This window comes from Carassius carassius, chromosome 17 (assembly GCF_963082965.1).
Source record: "Carassius carassius chromosome 17, fCarCar2.1, whole genome shotgun sequence".
Classification (NCBI taxonomy): Eukaryota; Metazoa; Chordata; class Actinopteri; order Cypriniformes; family Cyprinidae; genus Carassius; species Carassius carassius.
This window is the reverse complement of record NC_081771.1, coordinates 13,779,083-13,798,513: the sequence shown is the minus strand read 5'-3', so window position 1 is coordinate 13,798,513 and position 19,431 is coordinate 13,779,083. Positions and strand designations below refer to the sequence as shown.

At 36.3% G+C, this 19,431-nt stretch overlaps 1 protein-coding gene across 1 annotated transcript in view; it reads right to left on the bottom strand.

The window, feature by feature from the left end:
• zc3h3 (zinc finger CCCH-type containing 3) overlaps positions 1–19,083 on the bottom strand; it is a 74,271-nt gene extending 55,188 nt beyond the window's left edge. The window contains exons 1-3 of the mRNA XM_059570968.1: positions 18,932–19,083; positions 16,421–17,858; positions 15,551–15,747 (exon numbers count right to left, since the gene is read on the bottom strand). Coding sequence (XP_059426951.1) covers positions 15,551–15,747; positions 16,421–17,858; positions 18,932–18,977 — 1,681 coding nt within the window. The 5' untranslated portion in view covers positions 18,978–19,083. The remainder of the gene's footprint in view (positions 1–15,550; positions 15,748–16,420; positions 17,859–18,931) is intronic.
• Positions 19,084–19,431: the final 348 nt, after the last annotated feature.

Below are 19,431 nucleotides of genomic sequence, written 5' to 3'. Positions count from 1 at the left end.
GCCAGCCAGTTAATTAGGAGAATTTCATCACTCCGTCATAGAGAAGTAAAGATAGAGGGAGAGGAAGGGACAGAAATATACTATTAGTCTATGGTCACAGAAGTTGATTCAAGCCCTTATGGATGGCGATGAGAGTAACACAAGCTCTGCTTGAACTGAACTGTGGTTGTTTTATTGACATCCTCATATTGATTGTTTAGATTTTAATTTTTCTTTTCCCCAAGCCATGTAATTCATACATGCAATGAAATGAAGCTATTCTATAAAATGCTCTGGACCAAAGGGTCAAGTTTGTTTATCGTAAACAAGTCAATCATCCTCTTCACATGCACTGTGGATTGGTGATTTACAATATTTTGGATATGGGAACATAAAACTATATTCACACTACCAAAAAAAAAAAAAAAAGGGGTCATTTTAATTATTATTATTTTTTAATCTGTTTTAAAATGCAATTTATTCCTGTGATGATAAAGCTGAATTTTCAGCAGAAATTACTCCAGTCTTCAGTGACACATTATCCTTCAGTTGTGCTGTATAATACTGGTAAAATTCTCCCACATATCGTGACATTTGTTACAGTATTCTTTAATGAATAGAAACAATTACTTAAAATAGAAGTAGAAGAATATATATATATATTTTTATATATATATATATATATATATATATTTTTTTTTTTTGGTAATGCATTCTTGCTGAATAAATATATTAACTTTATATAAAAAATGTGTAAGAAAACAGGAAAACTTTATCTCTTTAACTTGATCAACTTTAGCTCAAATGTCTTCTGCAAATAAAAGAGAGAGATAGAGAGAGAGAGAGCGAAAGTTGAACAAGAAGGTGGTTGCAGGTTTTGAAAAAAAAAACCATTCTGCAAATCCATTTGGTCACTAGTGGCACAGAAAATGACACCAGCTTTAAGAGTCACAGTTTCATGTGCTTCTGGGTTGGCAACTTGGTAACTACTTGGACAGAGTGAACAAGGCAGATCAAAGGCCAAAAACCGAGTGAGACTGCACCAGTGAAGGTGGTGTGAATGGCTATACTATGCCTCCAAACCCTGTTATTGACTGCAATGTGTTGAAACTGTTCTCGGATATGGTTACTAAAAATGATATGAACATATGTGGGCTCAGATAACAGCCAAAAATAAAAATGGATATTAATCACATCAGTCTAGCTAATTCTTACACTTCATCTTCTTACTTCATACACCTGTCTTTCAACAGCCATCGGCATATTCTCTCATATCCTATAAATGAACAAGTGATTTTATTATAAACTGCAGAAATTAGATTTTTTTTTTTTGATCCTAGAGGTGAGGAATACACTACCTAATCCAATCAGATAAAAAAAAAAAAAAACTAAGCATCATACACTTGCCAACTTTGTAAATGGTTACACATTTATACTGGGCATCATGACAAATAAAAATGTGTTCTAAAATTAGATCAAAATATATTTTAAAAAATTATAACAAGTAGACTGTGCTCAATATACACAATTATCCATGAAATAGGTAAACTCTTGACTGCAGAATATTGTGTATGTTCCAGCTTTTAGCTAAATATTTCAATTGTACAAAAGCAAACAATGCTTATAATAATACTGATATTATCAATACTGTGAAAAAATGGATCAATTTGTCTTCAACACAGAGAGAAAATACACCTAAACAAAACATAAAAAGTTAGTTTAGCATAGTGTTTCAAAAAATCAGAGCAAGTGAATGATGTGTCTCTTTTTCTGGAAGCACAACACCCCTATAAACATGACCTTTGTGACACCAGCTTTCCTCCAGAGAATGGAGTGTCTTACTGGTTTAAAGTGAGGCCTAAAGACTAGTTTTAATATCCAGGACCTCTTTCTGCCTGCTTCCAGTCAGAAACCTTTAACCCCATGAACCTGTCCCACTCCAATCCACTCTATGAGAGAGCCAAAAAGCCTCATTATGGATGTGTTTGACTGGATTTAGATCGCATAGTCTGCTTCCCACGCAATGCCAATTTACTGTGATTATTATGGTAACACTTCACGCTGTGTGGACAGATGAAGGGTGCGTGGGAGGGGCTGCTAAGATCAGATTACTGGAAAAGGGAAACTTAAAGGTCTTGTTTTAAATTTAAAAGGCATTTTGTAGGAACCTAGCCATGGTCTTAAAACAACCAAGTGAACTTTATCTTGTGCTACATAAGACAAAGTTGATGCAAAAGGAACAGAGTTCAGTGTCCAAAAAGTACACTTGAATAACAGCCACACAAGGGGAGCAGTGTGCTCTAAAATATTGCAGCTAAAATTTCAGTTTGAAATTTCTAAAACATTATCATTATTATTATTAAATTATTTGTTTATTATTTAAATAAATAGTAAGTGGTGAAAAAAATGGTAATTATTATTTACTTATAATTAACAATTTATTTAAATTTACATATAACAATATTCTATTTATAATAATAATACTAATAATAAATATAGCTGCAAGCAGCAATTACAGGGCCAAGCACTCCAGCAGAAAGTTAAGTAGCTAAGCGTCGCTTGAAGCATCACAAGAAGTGCAACAATGAGCAATTAAAGCAAATTAAGGATGATTGTAATTGAAATGGCTAAAAAACAAATGCAATCTCTACTAGCATGATTACTTGGCTTATCAAGTTTGACCAATAGGTGGCGCTGTTATCAAATCAATTTGATGCACTCTGTGTGACTTGTCAATGACACACACAAAGTTTGGTGTCAATATGCCAAAGCATTGCAGAAATACAGCCTCAAGTGTCATTTTGGCATTGTGCCTCAAATTCGTCGCTGTTTTGTCTATCGACACAAAATCCATAACATTTTGTCAGCACAGTCTGAAGATAATTTGATTCAAATTTGGTGAAAATCGGACCTATGGTTGATGAGGATTTTGAAAAAGTAGGTTTTCAACATAAATCAACATGGCGGACAGGAAGTTCGGCTTACTCTGGAATATTTGGTATCTATGTTGTCGGCATAAGCCAGGGAATATTTTGAGACCAGTTTCATTGCAATAGGCTAATGCATTAAAAAGTTATTATCATTTTTATAAGTGTAATTATTCATAGTTAATGAATGGTTCATTACTCTTGACCAATAGGTGGCGCTGTTACCAAATTTATGTGGCATGGTCAGAGTGAGGTGCCAATGACACATACAAAGTTTGGTGCAAATATGTCAAAGCGTTGCTGAGATACAGCCTCAAATGCATTTTGGCACCCTTCCAGCAAATTCGTTGATGCGCTAAATGAGAACCGTTTCGTATATCGACACGAAATCCATAACTTTTTGCTACCATGGTCTGAAGATGATCCATGTCAAGTTTGGTGAAAATCGGACTAACGGTGTAGGAGGAGTTTGAAAAAGTAGGTTTTCAACATTAATCAAAATGGCGGACAGGAAGTATGGCCAATTTTTGCATAATTGGTATAGATGCTCTCGGCATGAGCCACAGAATATAGAGAGACGATTTTCACTTAAATAGTCTAATTTATTCAAAAGTTATTAGCATTTTTGTGATATTTCATTATAACTCTTGACCACAAGGTGGCGCCGCCACCAAACTTTTTGAGTACCTTCAGGGCATGGGGCCGAAGATTTTTGTAATTATTTTCGTAACGATACGATAATGCGTTAAAAAAATACTGCATTTTGAAACATAATTCAAAATGGCCAATGCCTAAAATGGCCGACACGGGAAAATTTGATATCATTCGACTCGACATGACTCACTGAATCTAAACAGACCAGTTGTGTGATTTTTGGCCAAACCATTCAGAAGTTATAAGCCAAAATATGCATTTTTCATATCTCCTGACCACTAGGTGGCGCTGCGTCGAAACACTGCAGGTAGTCTCAGGTCATGCTTCTTATAACACACACCAAGTTTGGTCTCATTATGCCGAACCGTTGCCGAGATATAGCCTCACGTGCATTTTTGCGTGTTTTTTGTCAAATTTGTTTACGTGTCATTCGACAACGGTTGGACGAATCAACTTGAATTCCATAACTTTTTGCCAGCATGGTTTGAAGATGATATGAGCCAATTTTCGTGAAGATCGAACTAACCGTTTTAGGACGAGTTCGAAAAAGTAGGTTTTTCAAAAAACTGAAAATAGCGAAAAAACTTTGGGGTTCATTCGACTTGGCATGAGCCAAGGATTCAGAGGAAAAAAGAATTTCCATTTTCTGGCTTACGGTTCAAAAGTTATTAGCATACAAACATTGAAAGTTTGGACAAGTGGTGGCGCTAAAGAGTAGGAGTTAGAAACTTCAAATTTGCTATAGTTAATGTTGGGACTGTCCTCTAACAGTGTGCCAAATTATACAACTTTCCCGCAATCGGTTCTATGGGCTGCCATAGACTTGCGGCGGAAGAAGAAGAAGAAGAATAATAACGCCAACGATTACAATAGGTGCCTACGCACCTTCGGTGCTTGGCCCCTAATAATAATAATAACGCCAACGAAAACAATAGGTGCCTACGCACCTTCGGTGCTTGGCCCCTAATAATAATAAAAGTATGTAATATGGGTGATTACTGCTAATGATTTATTACTACAGAAACGAGATGATGACAATCACATATGTCAACATTAATTAGTCAAGTAAAGCTATAATTGGACAGACAAAATACCAATAAATCGTAAAGACAAGCATGTTTTTAAGTCCCAGACATGTACATAACTACACAATGCATGTGTTGGAGGCGATAAATGATGTGTATGTTCTTAAATAATTAGCAGGTGTGTCTTGTTTAAGGTTTCTAATTTATTCTGTCCTGTGTGTTACCGGAGACCACTCAGGATACCAAGAAAACATTTACCCCCAAAACAGGGAAGGAAAGAGTGTAAGTGCAGTGTCCCGTTTCATTGGCGTTTGGATTACACTTTTCATCACTTAGCTTTCAACTGCTGGCACAAACACTCAACAAATGATCTCACACATCAACCCTTTAACGCACAAACTCAAAACTAGCTCCAATGTGAAAATGTGTGCAAACAGTTTGACAATAAACACATTTTCTATTTTTGCTTGTACTTATACATTTTCCTGTAAGTGTATAGGAGACACACATCTCAAACTGCATTGAAACTAAGTGGCTACATCTCCGTCCTCTTAACCTGCAGATGGTCTCATGTGGTTTACCGATAAGCGCAGGGGACGGGTGTGCCTGCCAGGTGGCTGTTAGTTGCGTTGGTGCTTGGGTGTGTCACACAAGGCCGAGCAGTGAGAAGCTTTAATTATGGCCAGCTGACAGTTTGACAAGGGAGCAGCCAGAGGCCCGGGCAAGAGAAGCAAGGCACAAGAGCATTGGATAATGTCTCTCTACGTCTGTCAATGACTATACACGAATTACACACTGGGAATCCATGTTGAGCACGGGGGTCTTTTCGTTAAAGAGTTTGAGGTTGATCAGTTGTCCTGGTTGTATGCTGGGTATTACCATGGTATGTTACTACATTCTGACCAAATGATTTGTAAACATCTATTTATATACAGAAGCTGCCCTGCTAAAAAGATTCTATGTTGTCCATTGCCAAAATTACATAAAACCAATTTCTTTCTTCAGATTTGTTGAATATTTATTGAATGTCCTTTTTTAATTTGTAATATTAATATTAATATTTCTCATACAGTTTAACATTTAATTTTATATATATATATATATATATAATTTAAATATTTTTTCTAATTTAATCATGTGATGAAGCAGACACAAGATCCTTCAGAAATCATTCTAATATACTGATTCAGCGTTCAAGAAATGTACTTATTACAATCAGGTTTTTTTTTTTTTTTTTTTTTTTGAATAGGACTTTATTAAGCTTATTATATTAGCATATTAAGGCCCCTTTAAACATATATGTCTTACTGACTCCAAACTTTTGAACAGTAGTGTATGGTGGCATTTGTGTTAAAGAAGACATCCTACTTTTAGTCATTTACAACGGCATTTTAGTGGCACGTTGAAAAAAAAGAAAAGAAAATGAAGGTTACGAGATTAAAGTCGAAATGTTTTGCGAATAAAGTCGAAATATTAAGAGAATAAAGTCGAAATGTTTAGAGAATAAAGTCAAAATATTACGATAATAAAGTAGTAATACTACTAGAATAAAGTCGAAATATTACGAGAATAAAGTCGAAATGTTTCGAGAATAAAGTAGAAATGTTTCGAGAATAAAGTAGAAATATTACGAGAATAAAGTCATAATACTACGAGAATAAAGTCTAAATGTTTTGAGGATTTAAATCGTAGAAATTAAAGTTATGTTATTTTGAGAGTATAGCTTTCATTGTGCATGTGAATGTCTCGGATTGAGAGCACCGGGAAAAGTTCCAGGCCACCGGGATTGATTTGAATCTTGTTTTGTCCGAGCGGCCGCATCATCTTACCTGGATGAGGAAGAGTCAGTTTTAAGGAAGAGTTAGTTTTAAGGACTTGTGGAAACAGCTTATTTATTAACAGACTGAACAGGAACAACTTTTTAATCTTAACATCAGCTCACACACCCAATCAACATTCCTTCGGGGAGCGCTGTAGCTCTCTTATTTTTTATACTCTACCAATATATGTGGGATTATTAGCAGAAATCATGCCATGTGTCATACTCGCGGGGACAGTATGCTTGGAAATAATATTTCATATCTTCTATTACATTCGTTATTTGTAGTGCGCCAGCCACCCAATAGCAATAAGATTCGTGCTTTTGATATACCTACTTTTAATGTCCCAGCTTTCAAAATCAGTTTTATAGTGGAACACAAATTATGTGTATTACAATAATGTTTTTCAAGCTCTTTAATGATCAGATTGCTGTATTTATATGAAACAATTCATTCAATTAAACCGTTTTCTATGTGAAAATGTATTCTCGAAACATTTCGACTTTATTCTCGAAATATTAAGAATTTAATCTCGAAACATTTCGACTTTATTCTCCTAATATTTCCACTTTATTCTTGTAGTATTTCCACTTTATTCTCGTAGTAGACCTATTACGACTTTATTCTCGTAATATATCTACTTTATTCTCGTAATATTACAACTTTATTCACGTAATAGTACGACTTTATTCTCTTAATATTACGACTTTATTCTCGTAATATTACGACTTTATTCTCGTAATATTACGACTTTATTCTCGTAATATTACGACTTTATTCTCGTAATATTACGACTTTATTCTCGTAATATTACGACTTTAATCTCATAATTTTAGAGGTTTTTTTCCAACGTGGCGCTAAAACACCGTCATAGTCATTAAATGAACATAAACAGCCAGAACAAAAAATTATAAACAAAAAAATAAACAATAACAACAATAATAAAAATCGTACTATATTTACATCGCACTAAATGCAATATATGTGTCATTTATGTGTTATTTTTTTCTACATTAGTTCTCGCAAAAGCTTGTAAAATCTGGAGGTAAAGTAAAATAAATGGATCTAGAGAGAACATGGTAAAAGTAATTGGTAGTTGTACCAACGACAACCAGAGAGACAGAGAGAAACTGACAAAAGACAGCTGAAGGACAGACAAGTTTAGATATACTGAACATCCACACACACACACACACACAATAGCTGTTAACAGGTGGTGGGTGGTCCTCCCAAAGACAGGCCTGCTGGACACATTTTTAACAGGTTGATGTGTGCGTGTCGGGACCCGTACCGAGCATGAATTTGAGTAGTTGGATGTTTATCCAGTGGACACTGGTTGAGGGGAGAGATAACACCCCATTAAAGTACAAGTTGCATGTCTGCTTGACATGCAGGGCCTGAGAAAGTGATGTGGAATGAGCAGAATGTTCGTCCCAGAAACTAAGGATCAACCGCGTGCGAGTACAAGTGTGACTGACGCAGTTGATGAAACCACTGTGGCATTGTGGTATTTAGAGCAAACATATCTCGGGTGACAGTTGAGAGAAGTAAAAACACTGTGTTGGTCCTCGTAAATATCTCCTATTTCTTTTGCGTTCAGATTAATCCAGCATTTATGTAACATTGTGCTTGTTTTCCCTGTTGGCTTTCTCTCTTTACATACAAACTTGTGTTGTATTCAATTGCAATACAATTTCATATCTATACCTAACAATAATACACCACAAAGTTACACGTAATGCTAACCTACAGCAGTATCAGGAGGGCATGTGGATCAAGTAAACTAGGGCCGGCCGACAAACATTTGTCATAAACAGGGTATTTATTACCGGACTGGAGCTGGGATGCTTACTCAATATGGCAGAGGCATATGTAGGAATGGGAAATGGGGAGGAGGAGCTGGGAATTAGATCCAGCAGATGAGGGAGCAGTGGTGGTGTGAAGAAAAGTGGCAGAAACTAAAGAAGTGTGAACTAGCGAGTGATGCAAAAAAACAAACTAAATTAAAATAAATAAACAAACCACATAAGGAATGAACGCTTAAGGGCAGAAGGAGATTGACGCAATGGCTGTCACCTCTACAATTTACAATGCATGTATGGTTGCCAGTGGGAGGGGGGTGTGGGGGTTAATTTGATCTGGATAATACAAAACAGCATTCTACCACTAATGCGTGAAAAATAATTGGCAGTTTGTTTGGCAGTCCATTTCATTTACTGTACACTCCAGCACCACCCAGTTTGTATGCACACACACACACACACAAACACACACACATACATATATATATATCAACGAGGGACTGTCGCGGATCATCCAGGAAAGGACACATAGTATTGTTTACAATCATACAACTTTTGAATGGGGTCATTTTTATAAATTCAGTTATTATTTTGTCTTTTGGCATATATTTATAGTAATACTTTTAAAAGAAATTGATACTTTTATTCAGCAAGGATGCATTCAATTAAACTGAAAAAAGAAAAAGTGTTACGAATGATTTATATTTTAAATAAATGCTATTCTTTCACCCTTTTTTCCATCAAAAAAATCCAGAAATAATTTCTGAAGGATCAGTTGACACTGATGACTGTAGTAATAGCGGATGAAAATTCAGCTTTTCCCAGAAATTATATTTTAAAATATATTCAAATAGGAAACATAATTTTAAACTGTTATTTGTTATTTTAAAAATTAAATAAATGCAGTTTTATATATATAAAATTCCATTCAAAAGTCTGTCTGTATGCCTTTTTTTAACTCCCAGTTGCCAGGATGTGTGTATGTTTATTTACGTTGACAGAGTGTGTGGTTTTGCCCTGAGGGGTGAGGCATTGTGTTAATCTATGGAAAAGATACTTTGTACATATAAAGTGACAGATTGTAATGCATGAAGATAAACATCGGGGAAAAAATAGATGATACAGGATGAACATATAAAAACCCTTCATAAAACATTACCTTCCTTACACCGCACTTCACAACGAACATAATACATGCTAAACTTGACTGATACCCCTGAGCAAATTTAGTCAAATGACCTGAACTTCTATAGATATCACTTGCTTGTTGTATAGGGAGTAATGAACACTATGCAGGGATCCTGGGAATTAGGCTACAGCTATGAATATATTAAAATACCTCTGCACACTTTCTCCGAATTGTAAAGATATTTTGTGAGTTAAAGATGTAAATGATAAAAGATCATTAAAGTTCTTTCTTTTTTTATGGGCAAATAAAAAGGTGCAAATATTGTACAGTAATAGGACCCCTATGGATATAGTCAGGGCTAAGGTGTGTGTGTGTGTGTGTGTGTATATGGGCGTGTTTTTGGAATTGCGGTAACATGACTATGCAAGTATGCATTTACGAGAGGAGTGATGTGTCCGACTCCAGCTTAATCGTAAACCTTCCATATCATTGCCTGAGCAGGTCACCATGTGCATGCGCGTGAGCTGAAAAAGATACATGCTGGTCTTTGATTTACACATTAAAATACCAATCGTTTGCAGAGGAGATGTTAAAACGTTGACCTGCACACTGTGTATTTGTGTGTGTGGAATGGGAGGGGTAGGGTGGAGGTGTACATACATCATGCTGTGCCAAATAAAGCCACAGCAACTCTCCCTTAAGTTAATCACTTAAACACGTGAGAGAAGCTGCCTACACAAACATGCATGAGGGGGAGATCTGAAGCCACAGGCTGTCAAATTACTCATATAAAGATTCTACTTATTCCTCTATAGTAATGTCCACCAGAAAAGCATTTTGTTTTTTAATTCAGCAAATTTTAAATTGCAAAAAAATTAAAAATAAATAAATAAACAAACACCTGAGTTTTCTGTCTGTCCATACTGAATGCAATGCTGTTGGGTGACAAGACAATAACAGTCAAGTTACATAGTTGTATAGTGTAGGAATTATATAGTGTATAGTTATATGTAGCAGGATTTTATATCAAGTGAGGCAACCAAGAAAAAAAAACATAACTGTACCAATTGGAAAAATGTTTGTTATTATTATTATTATTTTTTTTTATAATCTTTTAAGCCATCTCTTATGCTCACCAGTGTGCATTTATTTTATCAAAAAAATATCAAATTTGATATATTTTGATATATTTTAAAATGTAATTTTATTTATGATGGCAATGCTAAATTTTTAGCAGTCATTAGAAGTGCACTTTTGATCAATTTAACACACCCATTCTGAATAAAAGTATCCATTTCCATAAATTAAGAATGAATGAATGAATGATCATCATAGAGCCCCTGAACTTTTGAACAGTAGTGTACATGAGTAACTGGCTAGTCAAAAAGTAACCGCTTGCTTAAACGAAGTAGAAGCTTCATGTATGTGTCAACATGTTTAGAATAGGTATAGAATAGTATTACAAAAAATAAGTAATACTCAAAACCCATATTTGTCAGTGAATCTACATCACTTTTAGCTTTTACACTTTTACATCACTACATTAGCTTGCAGTCAATAATATATTACTGATGAACTACTGATTTTTAATTATCTTTCATGTCAAGAGAAGAAAAAAAAGAAGATTGTGCAACTATGGTTCATGATTGTGAAAAGCTAAAAAAAAATATGAATGCAGCACATGCGAAGACCACTTATGGATGTAAATGCATCCACAAATATATGAAGCTGTTCTGTAGGGAGTGAAGACACTAAGTTGCCTTTCATTTGTCTATGAACCCTCAAGCATTCTAAGCCCAAATACCATTGAGACGCTTCAGGCGGCTTCATTTCCTCTCTCCTCCTTTTCTCTCTCCCTCTCATCTCCTCACTATTGTGTTCTGTCATTTATCTATTTTATGGGATTATCGAGGCGCTTCTCCCCTGCCCGCAATTCATTACGCTCCTAACTGCTCACTTAGGTTTATGCCCCTTTAAATCCCCCAACAGATAACCAACCAGCCTCTGTAAACAGATAGAGAGGGAGGGAGAGAGAGAGACATGTGGTGGGCACTCATCAGACAAGGAATTAAGAGATGTCACGCAGCGGTGGCCATGGCAGAGAGGAGAGGCAGTTAGTGGCGGGTTTTTAATGTGGCTGCCCTCTTTCTCCTCATTACTAATTCAATTTGCTCTTTATTAGCCACTCTTATCTCCTGCACAGAGTCCCTCTGGCTAACCCCTCCATCACCCGCCCGGTCTTTCACGCTCGCCCCCTCGCTCTTCACATCCAACCCAAAGAAGCATCACCTGGCTGGAACAAGAAAGAAATTCCTATAACAAAACCTTGGTAGGAAGAGACGCAGGTAATTTACAGGTATGCAAAAGGAAGGCAGTTTTATGGTAATACTGCTACTCTAATGTGCACAGAAACAGAGCACAAGTGATTACAGTGAGATGGGGTGGAGGGGGTGGAGCTGGCTGTAAAAACAGTAATTGCTTTCCATAAGGTTGGGCTTATATTCTCCAGTTCGTTAAAACAATCCAATTTGCAAAGGGATAATTACGCATTAGCTCCTTTTTATCTACTGAGCGAGAGCACTGGCAGGGTTTGATAGTGTAGCTGTATTCGGCATGCCACTGCTGCAAATTACCCGCTATCGGCACATGTACACCATCATGGCCCGATTGGACAATTAATTAACTCCTCCTATCCCCAGCGGATACGGGCCATCACACCCAAACCTACTCCCTCTTAAACCAATCAGGCTGCTGGGAACTTGCTGCCCTCTATTGGGGGTGTACAGTCACAGCCGACAGACTTAATTCACAATCTTTCATTATAGGGCTGCATGATTAATCTCATGCGAGTCACATCAGTAAAGCTGGTTCTGTGATTAGTAGCAAATGTCCATCACCTGTTTTCAAATGGAGTGGCATTTACTATACAAATCTGTAGGTCACTGACACGCTACACAATATCACGTCATAATCGCAGATGAATCGCATTCGGTTGTGAACACGATACTTGTCAGCAAACTACAGCTCTGTGTAGTAAATGCCGCTCCATTTGAGTACCATTTTGGATCAGATTATAACATCTAATAGACCTGCGTCAGAGTATCGCAATGTTTAATTTTTATTTTTTAACGGGAATAAAAATGAGGCTGTGAGAGATAGAAGTACAGGGTGTTCAGTGGGTTGTACTGTTGTTTAACAACATACCAATTGTTCAACTAATAAAATGTTGTTCCAAAAAAACGCATCATAACTATGTAAATGGCTACAAAGGACAAACTGGGCATCATACACTATGACTGAGGATTAGAGGCTGACATTTTTTCGGGATTCCTGTGGGTCATGGGAATCCCGCGGGAACAAAATCACTATTAATCACGGGATTGGGACAGGACAGGAAAAAATGTCAGCGGGAGTGGGTGGGACCGGGAATACACTTTGATCCCCAACTTTATACACAAATATAGCCTACTTTTTATTTAAATAAACTATAAACTAGTGGAGTGCGATATGACGATTTTTGACCGTGGATGATAAAAATTGCTCCACGATCTGCTTTTGAAGAAATATCGTAGTATCGTGCTACAGCGCTCATTCTATCAGCTGCAGTTCTGGTCCCTGTGTCAACAACACATGCATTCACACGCAGCAGTGTTAAATCAGCGCTAGAGTTACTCTCTCATTTACATGTGCTTTTAGATGTTTCATCTCGGCAATAACCGAGCGGGAAGTTAAAGGCTAGTTCTCAAGGAGTTTGTCTGTTCCTTTTACTGAATATTTTCGGGTTAAAGCATGTTTTAAACAGATTCAGCACATTCATACTCAGTCGCTTTCGCAATAATGCATAAAAAATTAATCTTACAGTGCTACTTCATCTGTATCTGATTTTGAATGAGCAGAAATCTGTAAGAAATGCATCGATCTGTAGATAAAATAACTGAAGAAAATGTACTGTTATTTTCATCACAAACAAATTATTATACCACAAGCAATTATACGTTTTAATGCTTGTTAATGCTTTAATGCTTAATCTCCAATTATTTTATTTATTAATTTTTATTTTATTTTAATATAGGCTACGTCATGAACCTAACATTGAAATTCAAACATACTGAAATACTTTATCCACGGAGTGAAGGCGGAGCGGTGTTTCTGGTATCAGTGAGCGCGGAGAGGAGTGATTATTAAATGTTCGGAGTGCGGATGGAAATTGTTGTTAAAATACTTTGTCATTTTTGGTCATAAAGATAAAAGTAATCAATCTTTCGAATCCGTATACGTTTATTTGTGTGCACTCAGAATAACAATGAAATGCTGTGCTTTTGTAAAATAGTTAAAGCAAACAAGATGCAGTTTCTGCCATCTGGGTCATGTGAACTTGAGCGAGAAACTTCGAAACTCTATGTATAGACAATACATAATCTATAGAGAGTGAAATGTCTACTTTCAAATTAAAAAAAAATAAAAAAATAAAAAAATAGGAAACGTGTGGGTTAGCATGGATGATTTACATGAAATTTAATGTGTGTGCAATGCACATTGTGCATTGTTTAAGATGGCTTTCAGTTCATTCAAATAACAACAACAAAAAAATACATTTAAATTTTTTATTTTACTAAAGTTGCCATGCTGTGATCTCTAGCCTACTGTATTTATTTTTTTATTTTTTATTTACTGTAACTGACAGATTCCAGCCAAAAAAAAAATACAACCCGGGAGTGGGTAGGAACGGGAGTCATTCTTCTGGGATTGGGACAGGAGGGATTTTCCCCTAGTTTTTTCATGGGATTGGGACGGGACGGGATTTCTTTTTGCGGGAGTGGGATGGGACAGATTTGAAAATCCACTCTCGTGTCACCCTCTACTGAGTATCACACACTACTAGACTTTCACATTGTTTCAAACACAGAAATGTTTGCTTTGCTGATAGAATACGCATTAAAAATGAAAACAACTTGTGTTCTAAAACTCAAAAAAAAAAAAAAAATCTGACATATTTGCTATGCCTCCAACTGGACAGAATCTATGGAAGCCCATTTCCGCCACTGGATAAAAAAAAAAAAAAAAGGTAATTGCGACTTTTCATCTCACAATTGACAGTTTACATCTCACAGTTCTGACTTTTTTTCTCAGAATTGTGAGATATAAACTCACAATTGCGTGTAATAAAGTCAGAATTGCAATATACTGTATAAACTCTAGTTTGTATCATGCAATTCTGACTTTATATAGCAGTTGTGAGTTTACATCATACAATTCTGAGAAAAAAAGTCAGAATTGTGAGATTTAAAATAGGGCTCATACAGTATATTGCAATATATATAAAGTCCGATTCTTAATTTATTTTTATTTTTTCTTCTCAGAATTAGGTGTTCTGAACCTCACAATTCTGCCTTAGTAACTTGCAATTGCTGAGAAAATGTCATAATTGTGAGATCAACTGAGAGATGTAAACTTGAATGACAGAATGACATAGTTGCCCTTACCTTATTGTTTATTTTAGTTTAGTTTAGTGCTTCCAATTAAAATCATGGTCTAAAAAAAACCTGTCTGTACCAATCATGCACTATGCTTCTTTTTTTGCGTTAAATCTGTGAACTCTGATTGCACAAAACAAGCCAAATATTTGGGCAAAATTTATGTAGTGTATTCCAGCCTTAAAGTATATAAGAAATAAGAATAATTAAGATGTAAGAATAATAAAAGCATAAACAAAATATTGCAACATGCACACTTATCAATATCAAGACAAAAATGTGGGCTTCAAAATGGTATATTAAATTATTTAAAATTACATATCAGAACATGTAAAAAATATGAATAGAAAAAAAAGGGTATAAAATTCCAGGGTTAGGCTGCGACGTGAGGACACTCCATGTACCACAGATCTAGTCAGTACAGCCAAGACTGACAGGAAGATTTCCATGATTCCATCTACTGTAAGAGTTTATTTTCATGACAGTACCCAGTGTACTGTTCATCTCTCCTGCAGTTTTGTGTTTCCATGGGACCATAAAGCCCACCTCAACCTCTCTCCGAGGAATACAAAGCAGCGATAATTAATATTCCAGAGACCGTTTTGTGTTGATAACTAATTAAACCAATTAGTCAGAGAGGGGGTGAAAACAATCAGTTCATTTAAAAAGGCAGAAGTAGAGTTGAATTGTGTTTTGAGAGTTGCAAAGCCTTTTCTGAATGTGCAGTCATAGTTACTCACCTGATCTTGAGGTCCCGAGTGAGGTGGAGGTGAGAGAGAGACGGCGAAGCTTGTGTCTGCCAAATGAAACCAGCACTTTGGGCTGTGCTCGCTTGGTATTGGTTGGACTCTTCACCTGAGTGTGTGTCCGTCTCCACAAAGAATACCGGCTCCTTAAAGTTTGCACAACGGGGCTGTATCTTCTCTCGAAGGAGGGACTGTATATAGACATACATACAACATACATGAAATGCTGTAAGAATTTCTTATATATATATATATATATATATATATATAATTTTTTTTTTTTGTAAGTTACAGAAGCCAATAAAAAGTAAATGTTTGCTTTGTTCGATTGACATGCAAAGGAAATTCAAGGAAATTTTTGCTGCCATCTAGAGGAGAGTTTGAGAACGATATTTCCACACACAACCTATGACACTTGCAACTGGCGATCGTTCTACACTTTAAAGAGGTCATATAATACACTGGGTTTCTACAGTTTATGATGAAACATGTTTCAGGACATTTCCATGTTTTAGATTTTTTGTTTTTTTCAATTTTAGAATTGTCTATGTTAGCATGATCCCATGTCTTGATATTTAACACAAATACACATTTTTGAAACTTACTTGTGTTTAATAATTCCACTAATTAAACATCTTGTATTTCAACATGTCAGGCAAGTACTGTTATCTGTTATCATTCCTTTTATAACAGGACAGATAACTACTCCTGCAAGAGGAAAAATATATCGGCCTATTTTATATAAAATTGTATACAATTTTTATATTTTGGCCATACCATGATGATGATGCTGGCCAGAATTTTAATATCAGTGCATCCCTAAAATGGTATATACACATCACAATCTTTAAGCAAAACTCTCACCTGCTAGCAGATCTTCTGATGATCTTGGTTCGACTCCGGAGCTTGAAAGCACCAGCTGAAAGTGGGGTGGTAGTAGGGTTCATATAGGTGGGGTTTGAGGACAGAGCAAGTACCTTTTCCCCCTTTTGACCATTCTTGTTAGCTGTCCATTGATAGACCGTGCCTTTATGAGTAGTCCTAGAAATTGAGCTAGATGCATTTGCTGTTGCGCTTTGTCCAGCCGCTTTCCAACGATAGCGGCTGGCATTGTCAGCATGGGATGTGGAGGCACCTGTAGCTTTAGTCTTTTTTGATAAACTTGTTAAGGTTGTGGCAGATCTCTTTTCTTTCATCGGTACCTCCAGTCCACCTTGAGAAATCCTTGCAGAGACTTTAAGAGATTTGGGTGAAAGGGGCTTGTGTGTAGTTTTCGTTAAAGCATTTGCTTTCCCAGCTGTTGACGAGGAGCAAGAGGAAGACACCCAGGTGTACTTTGAGGTCTTAGGAGCTCCGAGGGAAAGATTAGGCTTGCGAGACACCTTCTTATTGGAGCTGGCGACTCGTTTGACAGTGGCTGTAACAGGAGAGGATCCAGAGGTCACTGGCTTAGGTGTGCTTTTTATGTTTACCTTCTCTTGGTTTTTCACCCAAGTAAATCGAGATTTCTTATGACATGGTGAGTCTACACATGACTGAGTTGAGTCTAGCTTAAGCTGAAGCTTTGTGGGACTCAAGGAAGCCTGAGACTGAAGGTTAGAGGCGGCAGAAGAAGCCATAGCACAATCTCTATTGAATGTTGGCATTACAACAGTCCTATTGGATAAGGCAGCAGTGGAAAGGTGTGGTTTGACAGATGAAGGGATAGAGGGATTGTTCACAGCTGAGGATGATTTCAAAGTTGGTTTTATCTTCATTTCAGGGTCAGATGTTGAAGCAGAGTCAGTTAGTGTACTGGTAGATGAGCAGCCATGATCGTCTTTTCCTGTTGAAGGTATAAGGACAGTCCTTTTTTCACTTTCTTTACTTTTCCTCTCCTTTGAAGCCTCACTTTGGACATTAAGTGAAGATGTTGTAGATTTATCTGTGGTTTGTTCAGCTGTCAACTTTTTTAATAAAACACTGTTGTTTCCAAAAGGTCCAGCACTATTCCCAGTAGCAGTATCACCAGATGTATTGATGTGATGGTGAGGCTGGTTCAGGTGGTCCACAGCTGGATGAGACACATGGCTCCCAACTGTGCTGTTGGTCTTGTTGTTAAGTGAGTATGTTTTCCTCCAGTTGCCAGAAGAATGAAGCACATTTGGTTGTGGCAGTGATGAATATGACTGTGCGTAGTGTGAGGCATGACCCCGACTCTGGCCCCGGCCCCGGCCCCTCCTTGAGCCATGTCTGGCATGACCCCACTGGGTAGAGCTTGAGGGAATGTCACCATGAGTACTTTTATAGTCATTAATGAGGTCTGCAAAGTAAAGAAGCAGCATGTAAGGTTAAGGTGAGACTAATCTGATCTGACCTGATTATTTAAAAATGAGTGAAATAGACTTCAGTAAATGCAAGGTTGTCTGTAACAACGGTTTGGCCATCTCTTTTTACTACACTTGATTCCAGAAGATAGAAAAAATAGTATTATTAAAAATAATAATAAGATGAGATACCCCTTAATCAGGGATAGTCTGATAAATGTTAAACCCTTGACAGAATCTCTTAACAACAGTTTCAGAAAATTTAGTAAAGTCAAACAAAATATAAAGTGAAACATTTTATTTTTAAAATCTTTTGACTTTTAAATATGTGGAACAAATATAAATCTGAATAGTTAGAATACAGTTGTTAACTATAAAAACAAATGCAAGGTATCTGTAATCATAAACAAATATTATAAATTATGTGCATATCTTAAAACAATAAACGCTGTTTTAGAAAAAAAAAAATATTCATTTGTTCTGGTCTGGTCCCCATCTCCTTACAGGTTTTAACCTTAGGATTGTCACAATCTAATTGATCTATTTTTTTTTCAAAGTTTGGAGATTCTGGAAATCATTTTTGTTTAACCCTAAATGGATTTAAACAATTTTTAAAATCAAAATCTGTTTAAATTAGTTATTCAATAGCTACTAAGAAAGAATGTAGAATATAATATTATCAAATATACCAAATTGATATAAGAGATAAACGAACAGAGGCATTCAAAATGCACATAAATAACAATGTGGAGCATTTATTACACTTTGTTTGTAATTTCCTCATTGTTCATTGCTGAACCTGCTCTACAGCAACCAGCAAAAAACCACCAAGTTACCAACAACGAGAACAAAATGACAACGAACAAACCGCGGTAATTTAGAAATTACAAACATATAAGTTAAACATCCTACAATTAGTGAATATCGGATAAGTCAGCCACGGTGTAACTGAATACTTCATTCACAAGGCAAATGTGGCTAATAACGAACGTAGGATTTTGAAAAAGGCTTAAAACCACTGTTTAATTACACTAGAAGATCGCCATATAAATAAAGAAATTACACTTACTTTGCAATTCCTCTATTTCTCTTTTTAGCGCTTCACGTTCAGCCATCTTCACACCAAAACACCGATGTCATAAAACCGCGACGACGCCTGTGATTACGTGTACAGGCAACATCCAATCACAACACGCTTCTCAACAGACGATTCTAAAGTTTCGGTTTTGAGCTGAACTATTTCTGGTTGTTTGAACTTTACAGACCGACAGGAGCTATGTCTGGAGAGTAGTTTAATTTAGAGAAGCATTATAAACTTATGATAATCACATCATTATCTTTATTCTAACATCTTTTCAAGTTTATGTATTTGGAAGAAGGCTGACAGTTTTGAGATCTAACAGTTTCAATCTGTGTTACAGAAATCGAAAGCACTACTGACATCGGTAAGTAATGGCCATACTTAGATCGAATGTTTGCTCAATTTAATTGGGAATTATTAATTTTATGAAGCCGCTTGAGAGTGGGAGTTAACCTATTTAAAAACTTCGTTTTGAATAAGTTAGCCGT